Here is a 13,602-nt window from a genome sequence, read left to right as displayed (position 1 = left end):
CTTTTCTTCATGCTGAGCATTTTTCCACTCACATGAAAGGAACTCTATCAAATAAGGTAAACAGTGTTATTTATTTCCGTTATGTTCATTGTCACTTTATCATCATTTGTACTGTTTATGTCAGCATTCCTCCATCTGAATAAATGGAAGCTTTGGTCACAAACTGTGAAAAAAACACATTCATATACAGTGCACTTAAAAAGCTGGGGGTGGGGAAATGTACTCATATATGATTTTTTTTTTTTTTTACAATATCTGATTAGTCTACATATTAAGGCAAACATAATGATGCATTATTTGTCAGGAATGAAAAGAAAAATGTATTAAGTTTGCTAAGAATTATACAAAAAAATTGAAGATGATCAATAGCAATACAGTGAAAACTAATAACATGTACAAGGCTTTGAGTGAACATACACTTTAATCATAGTAACAATCAGCTCAACTTGAACAGGACAACTGAGGAGCATCCATACAAAAGGATTACCCAAACTAAAGACTCAGGGATTACAATAAGCAAAAATAAACAAGTAAAAAAAAAAAAAGAAACAAAAAAACAACAAAACAATTAGACAGAAAGTACAGGAACGTAAATGTGTTCATGAAGCAATTCCCATGAAAAACGTCAATTAACAATCAGAAGTTACAAGACGTGATTAAATGAAGTTGTTGGTTCTTGTGCTGTGAGGACTTGGGAAATCTTCCACAGTGGGCCGCGTCACTTTGAGGGGGTAGTGGAGGGAGTATGGTGTCTCTGGTAGTGATACATACAGATGTTTCTTGACAAACAGACCCCAGGTATGCTCTCTCCTCCAATCCTCCAAATAAAGACGGGACCAAAGCAGGGAAAGCCCTAGACAGTGCACCTGTTGCTAGGGCCTAGGTGTCCCCTTTTAGAACAGCCAGACAGCTTTGCAACAATTGTAGATTACCCTTAAAAAGAGAGTGACGTGGCAATGTAAGATTTTATCCATTTACATCATCGATGTGCTGAATGACACAAACTGCACTAATAGAGGTTATATTACTTTACAAATATCTAAACTCTTCCCATCACTGAAGAAGAAGTTACCTTAGCATGTTTGAGTTCAAGCTCAGCTAGTTCCACCAAGTTCTTTCTGAATGCTGCTACTCTTCTTGTTTTAAAGTCTATCAGTTCTGTATGGGTTGGGAGAAAAAAAGTCCACAGAATGTAGCTTCATAATTTATATTGTTTCATACAAAAGACACTTTATTCCATACTATTTATGTTAAAATAAAATAAAAAAAAATAAAAAAAATCAATCTTAAAGTACCTTGTTTAGCTGATTCTGAGATTTTCTCAAACTTCTGACAGCACACCTGCTGGGTGGTTTCTGCTTGAAGGACATCTTTGTTTTTGGCCCTGGCTTTGTCCAGAGCTTTGTTGGCATTCTCATAATCAACTAATGCCCTTCCTCGTCTGTACAGAAGGTCCTGAAGGGCAGCGAAGGACAGATCAACTCGATTCAACTGACGGCTCAAACATGAAATGTAACACTCATGACTACACATTGAAATGCTTGCTAAGCCTGTTATCACACATGCTGTAATCTAAGATCAGCTTAGTAAATAATCATGAAAGCAGGGTTTATAATGCCTGTGGATGTGATATGCTGACGGTAAGGTTTGGGCAGTATACCTTGGCAGCTTGTGACTCTCTGAGGTAATACTTCAACAAGTCAGCAAGTTTTAAGTCCTCATCAGCAGCGACTCGTGCCTCGATTTTCTATGCAGGAAACACACAGACCGCATGAGATAGACTGACAGGAAGGGAGCAGGTGACCTTATGATCCCTGATGCTCTGTGCTCATTATGGCCTTGTGTTGGTATAAAATTGCTGACGTACACTGAGCATTCAGCATCAAATTAGCTGCTTCTCTTCTTCAGAGAAGAAAAGGGCTCTGAGGCACTTCCTCATTAAGAGTTGAAAGAGTCTTATTCAAGACAGGCAACCTTCAGATCTCCCTTCAAACCTTCTCAAGGTTCAACTAGTGTTCCCATGAGAAGCATGTTACTGTAAAATGGGCCTTGCTGGTAACACAGTTTGCATACTAGGTTAAAATGTGTTAAAGAAATGCAGTAGAAACATTTACTTAAAAAAAAAGTTAAATACTGTGTTTTGTATGGGAACAAAATACTGGCTCCTTCCTGTTGTTTTGGCGACACATATTCTTGGTTAACCAAGACCAGACACCTACTGCAAAATACAATGCTGTTAAAAAAAACAAAAAAAAACAAACAGCTACAGATTCACATACCCGTGTTTTCTCAAACAGCTCTGACACTTTCAAGAAAAACCTAAAAACAAAAAGAAAAAATTCAACATAAGACATGAAGACAGCATGTTTGAAAATATTCACTCACATAAAACAGAGCATGTACAGCAGCAGACACAGATCTATCCTTCAAAGATAACGGAACAAAACATTGTTGCGTACTTGCACACATCCGTTGAGTCCTGGGTCCCTAAAGTGTATAGTGTGGAGGCAATTCTGTTGATGTCATCTGCAGCACCTGGAAAAGATGTCCTGTTACATCTCCAGACAAAGCATACAGACATTCAGCACAATGCTCAGCTCTGCAAAACTCAAGGCCAGTGCTCATCCACTCAAGCAATTCATTCCTTCAAAGCATACACTCAGAGTTTCACTTCTCCACTGCAGTGTGTCATGTCTCACTGTCACAGAAAAGAACACATCACACAAGACTTACATACTAAAGAAGAATCAGCTGATACTTGCGCAAGGTTAATGTATATGCCAGGTGACCACCACAAATTGTTGTGTTTTGCTCCTGGGCAGAACCTTAGTGGGGTTGGGCTGAGCATTTAGATACTAACATGGCCCCATCATAGACTGTGATACTCTAGTTGTCAGGGATGTCCCGATCTAATCCAGTGAATTGAAATCGGCCAGCCTTTTGAAGCCTGATCCAGGTCTGATCTTTTGTTTTGTTGTAGCAGAGCACCCTCTGGTGTACTCTAGGCATCATTATCGTAGGATTCTCAGCTGCCGCAGTGAGGAACATCTCAGAAGGTAACAAAATATTTGATAAAGTCTGCAGTGTGGAACTATTTTACAATGGAAAATGAAACAGCACAAATATCTGTGGTTCTTGTGCTTTGATTGTTCATAGAAGTTTTACAGAGAGCACTGTACTACCCTTCTGTTCCCTGTACCCGTTTTTTCTAAAACCTGCCAAGACAGTGTTTATTAGCGCCCTTCAGATGAGACTGGTATTGAATCCCACAGGTGGAACCATACTTGTGAAAAGGTTAAAGTATAGCCTGTAGGTCCTAAGCTAACAAACTTTACCCACTTTTGCTGCCAAAAGCTGTATCACTGTGAAAGATGTGTCACTGTGGTTGTAGACGTTTCTTAGGATTTAAGTGCCCATGACCTAAGTGGTTAAGTGATGTCACAAAACCCAACACATTTATATTTTTTTCCCTTTGTCAACAGTTTAGTGCGGTCCTATTCTGATGTTAAGAGGAGTGTTTCAGCTAGGCCTGCTCTCTGAATGAGGCACAAGGCAGGACAGCCAATCAGAAGATAAGTAATTTCCATACAGTCAGGTTCATAAGTATTTGCACAATGACATTTTCATAATTCTGCCCCTGTACACCATCTCAATGAACTTGAAATGAAGCAAATCAAACTGTAATTAAAATGTAAACTTTCAGCTTTACCTCAAGGAGGAACAACTGTTACTGGCAATGACAAGCAGCTTTATGGCCAGGTGTGGCCTGATCCCTCGTTATTTCATGACAAATTAAAAAAAAAAAAAAAAAAAAAAAAAAAAGTCACATAACAGTTAAATTTGCTCAAAGTGTTACATTTGCAGTTGGTAGCTGTTTATGGGGACCTCTCAATATGAGGTCAGAAGAGGTGTGAAGTAAAGGACCATCATTAGTCTTTCAAAACAAAACAAACCTATCAGGGCAGAGTAAAAGCTAGCATGTGCTTCCTCCAAGTCACATGAAGTCAGCCAACCACATCTTTCCGAACCCTAGACAGCTGAGCATGCTTGGAGGAGAGCGCTAACTGCCAATTCTGTTCCATTAGCTAACAGACGCCAGCACGGACCAGCATCACGCTGAGTGACAGGGCAGACAGCTCGCCATCCAACCCACACAGAGAGTGAGGACAATAAAGCTCTCTGCAAGTCCCAATTATGCTCTTTGGACTACTGTTGCATCACCAGGGATCGAACCAGCAATCTCCCGATGATGGGCGGCTTGGACAGCTGCGCCAGTCGGGAGCCTCCAGTCACTGGTGTTTATTGATGATGTGACTGATAGAAGTAGCAGGATAAATTCAGAGGTCTATAGAGCTGTACTATCTGTTGAAATTCGCTGCAAAACTGATAAGACATCACCGTACAGATGTGTAATAACTCAAAACATACTGCAAAAGCAAACCAAGAGCTTCTTAAAATAAGAAATAAATGTTTTAAAATTGCCAACCCAAATGACGGCAGAAAGACCCACAAACAAGCCTTAACTGAAGGCGGCTGCAGTAAAGGCCTGGCAAAGCATCTCATGGACATTTGATTATGTCCATGGTTTCAGATTCCAAGTAATCATTAACTGCAAAGAATTTAAGCATTACAATTATTCCTTATATTTATATTTGTTTGTTTGTCCAACCACTTCTGAGGGACTATGTGAAAAATAGCTGTAATTGCTAAACGGTTAATGCAGTATTTTTTCAAACCACTTTTATTAACCTCTTATGCTCCTGACTTTTATGACACCCTAAGAATTACTCATCAGTAATTACATGCAAAGCAATGCAAACTGGCTGAGTTGTTCTTAAGTTTTAACTGTGGGGGGAAAAAAGCCAGGAACAAACAGTTGTTCCAAGAAGTTTATAAAGCTACTTTTTTAATAGATGTAAAGTCTACACTTTAATTGCATTGTGATCACCTCTTTTTAAATCTACTGTGTTGATGTGCAAAAATTGGTCACTTTTCAAATACTTATGGAGACAACAGTATAGCAGTGTTAAGGACGGAGTAATACCCGTAAAGGTAATTAATTAAAGGTAATTAGAGATACGAGAGGTTTAGAGAAGTTAAAAATGGTCATGGTTAGTTAAAAATGGTCATTATAAGGGGCAAATATAACCTCTGGTGCAAATCTAAAAGTGGATATGGGTACTTCACACCTGCTATTTCTGTACTTCTCCTCAAGTTGTTTTTAGAAAAGGTACTTTTACCTGATTAATAACTTTTAAATGTGCCCACTATTCTACCCACCTCTGATGCTGCCAAAAAGTAATACATTACTACATGAGTCACCTGATATATCCAAAGTATCCTGACACACACATATTACACCAAATATGAAGGCTTGATGTCCTGCTCAGACATGCAGATAAAACGGCACTTACCAGTTTCCACATTTGTAAGCAAATTAATGCAAAACAGAGTAGACATAAAATACTGTACAGAACAAAACACACAGTGAAACATGACACACCATGGCATTTTTGGAGAATGTACTTTGATTTACACAGTTGCCTATAAAATCTAGTTTGAGTTGAAGTGTAAAATAGTGAAAAGACTAAAGCCCTATTAGGACAGGATTAAATTGACATTAAATATTAAATTGTGGTCAAGGGGCATAACAGTACGTGTATTACCATCGAAGTGTCATGACGCGCAGCCTAAAGTATGTCTAAGAATACTTAACATGATGCAGAACCAAATTTTACAAGCCCGAGTTCCACACGACAACCAATTTGTCGCACTTGCGGTCATGCATGCGAGAACCACACCAAGTGTCACATGAAAGACTAAAGAGACACTCAGTTGATGTACACAGGAAATCTTGGTTATGTGGTTATTTCCCAGTAACAAATGCAGATAGTAAGAGTGACCCCAGCCCAGCTTTGCAGTATTAAGAGAATCTTCAAGTACAGGGCAAGAGGTTCATGTAAAGCTCTCCCTACTATCTGAAACTCAGCAGTAGAGCTGACAAAACATTTAATAACACAATTAAACAAAACATGTCTGAACATCACTGAATTGTATTAATCAAGGTCATACTGAAGACAGAAGCTAAATACAGAACAAATAAGGGTAATTATTTTATTAGTTTATTGTAAATGATTTATTTGTGTGTGATAGAACAGCACACTGAGTAAAAGTACATACAGGTTGGTCTTGGCATGAAAGTTTAGGAAACCCTGCTTAAGCTGCAAGCCATTAGCAAGTTAGGAACATACCATGCTAAGCTTAACCTCTTAAAACTCCTGGTTTTCCCCCTTTGTTGTAACTGTTATAACAGCTCAGCCAGTTTGCATTGCTTTAAATGTAGTTACTGATTTGTAATCATGTGGTCAGGAGCATTAGGGGTCAACTCAAGCTGACTGGTGTCTGGTGAAAATAAATGACAAGTGGGTTTTTTGTTGCCATTTTTCTGTTCTACCGAACTACTCACAAACCATGATGTCTAAATGTAGTGTGAACCGAAACTCCTAATAGGGTCCTGGGTTATTTTCCTCTTTCAAATTTGCTTCTTCCTGATTTAAATTTTTCTGAGAGTTCTCTCATTTACTAACTTCAGTGGTGTTCTGATCATTTTAGTCTCGTCTGTATCCTCCTGAGACCCGAATTTTGCTTGGGTTTATTTCTCCTATTTTGGATTAGTAGGACCTAACAAGAATAAAAACTAAATTTAGTCTTTGTACAGGCCAAATGGTCAAAGTTTTAAAAAAAATAAGTATTATGGTGCAGAAAAGCAGAAATGTAATGTCCCCATATGAGGACGCAATGTCTCAAGAGGTACTGCCTTGCATTATGCAGTATTTAATATTTAGTCTCAATCAAAGCGCACACATCCGTACAAGATCCTCTACAAGATAATCAACATTTTCCGAATCACAAATCAAATCTAACTGCTGCTGGTTTCAATCAATTTCCAAAAGTACTACTTTGAACAAAGATGAAATCTATAGTAGTTCACTATCTAGGTGATGGCTTATTCCACTTTTAGAAATGCACACATATGTATGCTCAGAAATATACCCCATGTTGGAAATGTAAACTCCATGTGGGTGAAGTGCTTACCTTGGAAGTGGCAGTTATGAAAAGGGGAAGAGAAACTTACTTTTGTGAGACCTGATCATTCTGTCAGATTTGGCGGAGGCGTCTTTGACGCGGTTATGGTACTCTAAAAGGAATGTCTTCTCATGTTCAAAGAAGTCATCTACATCCTGTATTCAAACAGGGAAAGAGGGGGAGGTGAAAAATTAATTCAAAGCTATTTTGCCTACTAAATAAACTAAATGAATTCACTAGCAAATGTCTATTAAACATGTTCAGTAGCTGATTCAGCTCAGGACTGTAAACCATCCTTGTTCAAGTATCAAATGACTATTCACAGAGACGTAATAAACATTCAAAGAATCCTAAGCAACCATTAGTAAATCATTTCCCAGGACAGCATTTTTTCTCCTCCACACCCTCTTCACTCAACCTATGTCACATGACAGTCAGATGCTAGAACGCAGTGTGTGCTCACCTTCACTCCAGCCACTATTACTCCATCTGCAGACTTCACCACATTCTTGAAGAAGTCCTCCAGTTTTTCCTTCTTGTTTTTCCCTCGTACACTCAGCTGCCATTGCCAGAAACAAGCAATGTGTTCAAGTGAAATTACCTCCTTACAAGGATCAGCTGTTGCATTAATCATGAGCTTTGTCAACTTCAGTGTTTCCAGAGAAAGTAGGTGTAGACTGAAAACTACTTTTTTCTCCTTCAATGAAGGACATTTCTAGTTATAATATAAGAACATACCGTTGAACACGGGGAACATATTTACAAGAGCAGACGCCTTAACAAACAATGATTACTACCGGCTACAAAATGTAGTGTTCCAAATGGCCAACTTACATCCTGGTTGTACTCCAAGAAAACATGAAAGTTCAAGTCTTTCCGCAGGACAGGATGAGCAGCAACACGGCAGAGAAAGACCTCATGCATTGCAACGGTCTTCTTGAAGATGGCCAAGTATTCTCTGAAATACAGTATGTATTACTTCTAGATACACAAACCGAAGTGCATGTCAAAGCAGCCCTGAAAAAAAGCGAAAAAAGTGAAATGTATACTTGAAGCCACTACATTAAAGTCACTTACGCCTCAAGTTCCTGTTTCATCTTTGTGAACTCCTCCTTGGTCATGGAGCCCTCTCCCTCACCCAGCTTCTGCAGTTTCTCTCGCGAGGCATCAAAGTCTGGTCTCGGAGGAGCAGGAGGAATCTAAGAATCAAACCACACTCCATCGGTCGTATAGCGCTTTCACAGCCTTTATGATTCCCAAAGCCTTTTGTCGTTTGACATTCAGAGACTAATGCTGATGGAGCATACTAATGGCATCAGTGTTCACTGTGTCAGTCTGCAAATGCACAAAGCAATATCTCACATTGTAAAGTAATATTAATAATTCACTCGAGATGTGATGGAAGTGCAAAATGCTTTCCAGTGCCAAGAACCTCAGCTTACTGGTCTGAAGTATATTTCAAATGAAAGAGCAATAAATCAGACAGCAAGAGAGTGACCCATGCTGCAGAACATTAACCAGAGACCGTAAAGCTGGGCAGCAGATTTCTAATGCTGCCCCTACAGACTCTAATCCGCACACACTGATTCAATTATAAATAATGTTGTATCCTTTTTCTCAACTGGAAAAATGTCAATTTCCCTTTTACTTTGACTTCCACTCTACACACATCTCATATATTTGGAACTAACCTCAAACTCAATAACAGTTAAAGCAGTGGAGAACTGGGATAATACTGGTAGTAGCCCTGCTGGAACAGTTTTATTTAAAAATGATAAATGCTCTAACTCTTCACAGTAATCACTGTGCACTGATGTCCTTGGAAATGTGGGCCAATGTCATTATTACTATTTCCCAATATACACTGGACTACTACAAGGCAAATTCAGACCAGTGAAAGAGCACCATCCACTGCTGCGTTAGGCTTGTGTTTCAATAACAAACATATTTTACCATCAGGGAAAAGACTATGTTAAAAAGCTACACTGAGTCTAAGACAATTCATAATCTTAGGATACGAATAAACGCTCACATGTCCAGACAGGCACTTTTACACATAGTCGCAAACCAGCAAAACAATAGCTTGGTTTCTGCTGACATTTGGGTCACATTCATATACCAATACATCCACTTCAGAAAATGAGCAAATGTCCTGTGCTTAAGATTCACCAAATTTAACAGCTAATACAGACCTAAGATTAAACCAGAAAGGGCCTCCATGGTTGCCATACTTACAATAAAGCCAGCATATTCTTCATTCTCTACAAACGAGTCATGGAGCCAGATGAATTCTTCATGTTGTCTCACCACAGAAAACTCATTCTGCTTGAAGTTGGGAAGAGTGCTCTGGAGAAGCATGAAATGCATAATAAATTCTAACACATTATTTAAAAGGTATTCACCTTAGATTACTTTCGACAAAATACTTTCAGCTGAATATTCAACAGAACGTCCAGATAAATAAGCCCATTCAAAGTGCGGACATGCAGAGAATGCTAAGCTAGACCATACCACCGCTATTACTGATGATAATACAATTTGCATATGTTTGAAGAAACTTTTGGCAGTATCCTCCCAGACAGTGCAGTCACTGAGACCAGAATAGAAACACATCTGCTTCCAGCACTAATAGGCTTACCTTTGTATGGACAGTGAACTTCACTTTGTCTCTCTCGCTCAGAGCATCTGAAATGTCCACTTGTAGTGTAGCGTCAGTCTGAAGGTCCACATTGACGGCCCTGGGCTGTAAACCACCACAAAGTAGACATCACCAGAGAGTGAAGGCAATAATTTTCTATTTTTTGGATCATGTGGAGTGCTTAGAAGGAGTTTCTCCAGCCCAATAGCTGTGTCCTCACTGTGCATTGCATATACATTCCACTGTGGGATTTTGTTTCATTGTCAATTCAATTTTTACAAACAATGAAGGTTTTTATTTTTTCCTGCAATTTGGACATGGCTTGAGTGCTGTGACCTTCAATGATCTCAATTTGTTATGTAAATAAGCTACAAGATGTCTGACTTCAAAGTAAACAGTAAAAAAAAACTATGACGAAAACCCAAACCCAGGTTACAGCTCTTATGTTGACAAAGAAGTTTCCACTGGTGATTTAATACTAAAACTGCAATTTGGCACGATTATGCTACATAACAGTGTTGTTAAGTGTGAAAATGTTAAGTATTTACCTTAACTAGCACTGAGATGCTACACTTATTACAGTATTCAATTCTTGCATCGTCACATTTATATTACTTGTTACTAAATAAGGCTTACTGAGCATGTACAACCTAGTTATTATTACTGTTGTTTATTAGTGCTGTCAAATTTATGTTGATTCCTGGCAATCATATGTATGGTGTTTCTCTAGAGTATCTGAAGATAAATAGAGTTTCTGTCTGGTCTCTAGGCTATTGGCTAATAGCTTGCTCATGATGCATGATACAAAATCTAGTTGCATCTTCTCTTGTTGCTGTCTGTCCCATTTCTCTTTGACCCCCTCAACATTTCTACTATAAGCTGTCTTTTCCAATGAAGTGTTTCTTCAAATAATATGGCCAAAATTAGACCAGCTTTAGTCATCTGGGCTTTGGGAGCAAAGTGAGGCTTGATTTGGTAAAAAGGATTCATTTGTTTTCTCTGCAATTTAAGGTCCTCCCAAGTCTTTCACAACACCAAAGTTCAAGGGAATACATATTTTTCCTGTCTTGCTTGCTTCAACTGTCACTTTTACATCCATAAAGATGATCAGAAAAGTCTGTAAACACAGTTTTGTGTTTACATGAACAAATCATTACAGTGCAGTTCAGATACAGTACATGGACTAAAGTATTTGAACACTTGCTCATTCATTGCTTTTTCCAATATCATGGGTATTAAAAAAAGTTTATCCTGCTTTTGTTGGAATAACTGTCTTTACTGTCCAGGAAAGGCTTTCTACTAGAGCGTTAATGGATCAGGATGTTGGATGATCACCACCTCATCCCAGTAGTATTGGATGGAGCACCATCATTCCAGAGAACACAGCTCCACTGCTCCACAGCTCAATGCTTGGGTGTTTATACCACACGGCCTACACCTGGCATTAGGCATGATGCCAAGAGGTTCACGTTTACTCAAAAGAGTCCTATTCTTTTGGACATACTTCTTTAGAGGGACTAGACAAGCTGCACGTGTGTGTGTGTGTGTGTGTGTGTATTTGCACATCTGTGTCAGCAAAGGGTCCAACTTAAAGTAGCGAATAAAAAGAATGTTCATCTGAAGGGGTGTCCAGAAACAAAATTTGACATAGTGTATTTTGGAATGCCGCTTCACCAACTCACAATGAAAAACTGTCTATAATGAGTGCACATTAATATCAGGACAATAATGTTCAAATAAATATAAATTGAAATGACATTTCCAGTAGAACGGTTGGAAACTAAGCTACTAAATAACTGACCCACTCTAACAGCTAGCCATCTTTCAATGCCACTGTTTAATATATAACGTAGACAAGCACAATTAACAGCCTTCAGTCTTCATTCTCCCAAGTTTGTTTGCTGGTCTAGAGGAGCAGCCCAGTCGTGTGTGTGCAGTGACAGAGTCAGACAAAAAAAAAGACTAGTAGCTAAGTACTGGTCAAAACACCCCACTTCGGCTCACAGACAGCTGGCTAGACCTAGTGTCAGTGGGTAAAACAGGCTGATCGTTATGCATGTTTGCGTTTCCCACAGAATCCTGACTACCTGCCAGTAGGAAGTCAACTGACTATCAGTCGCTTGGCTAATAGCTTGTAGCACTAAAGCGACATTGGACGTGACTGACACGGCTAATCTTTTTGTTGACCACTCGCAACCGTCAGCCGGTGAAAACTGCACATGATACAAAGGCGAACATGCCCCAGTAAACACGGAGGCATTGCTTACTGGAGACAAAAAAACAAAAAAACTTACTCCTCTGTCCTCCTCGGAGAGGAAATCGGGACCGTCGTCCAGCCCTTCTTGCTGTTAAGAGAAAAGACAGGGGAAAAGGCACAGCATGCATGGCTTAGACATTAAATCGACAATTTCGCTCGGAAGAAAACAATGTCAAACGCCTGTCCGTTAAAATCCCTTGGCAGGGTACAGTAATTGTAGAAAAACCCACCATCATGGCTGCTGCGGGTGGAGTACGAATGTGGCGATGTCGTGTGACGTGAGGCAGCGGATCAGATAGGCGGAGCCTTCAGAGAGGCTCAGATACTACACACGACACACAGGGCTGGACAGAGACCACCGACACACCAACAACCCCGCGGGTTTACTGAGAAGAACAATATGAGTATACTAAAATAGCCATTTATATTTCATACAACAAGCCAAGCAGTGAACCGTTCATATGGTTGTGCAATCCCAGTGTTGAGCCCAGTGTTGAGCTCAGGAAGTACCAGGGTAGACTGTTGGCGCATAGCTCTACATGTCTTAAAAGGGATTTGGGGATTTCTCCTCTGAAAACCAGCTATGCCACAAACATTACTTTTCATAGGCTTTCAATGTGCAATTCCATGGCCCCCCAATCTGCAACAATCTCCTTCTCCCTAACCCCACCACGCCGGACCCAACTCATCCAGCTCTGAGTAAACTAGAAAATGAAACCTTTTAATTCTGCGGTATTTTTCCTTTACTGCTATTAGCATGAGGATGTGAGAATTTCACTGGTTTATGAATTGTACATTAAGAATTAAATGTCAGGTAAGGTAAACACACATTTTATAAACCACAAGTGCACTTTGGTTTTTGCACGGTTCAGAAACCGCATTGTATTTATTAGGGAGCTGTATTCTTAAAAATCAATGTAGGTTTATAGAAATAATTAACCTATTCATGCCCACAGACTGAAACACTAGATTTCTGGACCACATTCGACTCCATGGCATTTTTGTCACGTGTCTACAGTACAGGATATAGCCTTGCATTATCTGTATTTTTTTTACTGCACAATCACGCAGTGTCTGGAGTATGTCCATTCATATTTTAACTTTTTGTATCATACTACTAATAATAATAATTATTATTATTATTCATTATTATTAGAATAAATTTTTATAATAATTATAGAGTATTATAATAATCTCTTACCTGAAAAATAAATAAGTGGGGGCTCTTATTCTGATAGCAGTGGCATCCAGCCTGAACCGGAGGGGAGAGTGGCTAAATTTCTCCCTGGATTTGTTTGATAATTCCACTCCTTTAATAATTCTGATGCTGTATCTGCTGATATGACGTGAAAAAAAGTCCATGAAAACAGATTTAGGGACTGCTGCCTCACTATATCTACGCTGGCAAACACTGTGGATTTTGTGAGACCCATAATGTGTTGTAACGAATGAGTTCATTAATAAATCCAGCTCTCTATCATCAGCTAGCTATTTATGTTAGCCCTTCACGAGAAGAGGCCGAGTACTGAGGCTTGGCCTCGGTTCATGTACTTAGGTGTATAGCGCAACCTACTGTTTGACTCGGGCACATTTTCTCGGGACACAACAATGGGAATCAGTC

General features: G+C 39.3%; 1 protein-coding gene across 1 annotated transcript; it reads right to left on the bottom strand.

Annotated features, from left to right (window-relative positions):
* Positions 1-52: 52 nt before the first annotated feature.
* snx6 (sorting nexin 6) lies at positions 53-12,281 on the bottom strand. The gene is made up of 14 exons (XM_072689411.1): positions 12,212-12,281; positions 12,019-12,069; positions 9,725-9,829; positions 9,322-9,432; positions 8,164-8,285; positions 7,921-8,044; positions 7,550-7,645; positions 7,136-7,241; positions 2,460-2,535; positions 2,280-2,319; positions 1,661-1,747; positions 1,296-1,455; positions 1,073-1,158; positions 53-933 (listed from the first exon to the last, which is right to left on the bottom strand). The coding sequence occupies exons 1-14, from the start codon at positions 12,215-12,217 to the stop codon at positions 880-882; spliced, it is 1,224 nt and encodes a 407-aa protein (XP_072545512.1). The 5' UTR covers positions 12,218-12,281; the 3' UTR covers positions 53-879.
* Positions 12,282-13,602: the final 1,321 nt, after the last annotated feature.

Source organism: Salminus brasiliensis, chromosome 10 (assembly GCF_030463535.1).
Source record: "Salminus brasiliensis chromosome 10, fSalBra1.hap2, whole genome shotgun sequence".
In the NCBI taxonomy this organism is placed as follows: domain Eukaryota; kingdom Metazoa; phylum Chordata; class Actinopteri; order Characiformes; family Bryconidae; genus Salminus; species Salminus brasiliensis.
The sequence above is the reverse complement of the archived record's forward strand: the minus strand, read 5'-3'. Positions and strand labels throughout refer to the sequence as shown.

Coding starts and splice junctions, on each gene's coding strand:
- snx6 (XM_072689411.1), bottom strand. Junction 1,456..1,660: donor GAGAGTCACAAGCTGCCAAG/GTATACTGCCCA, acceptor GCTGCCCTTCAG/GACCTTCTGTACAGACGAGG. Junction 1,159..1,295: donor CTCAGAATCAGCTAAACAAG/GTACTTTAAGAT, acceptor CAACCCATACAG/AACTGATAGACTTTAAAACA.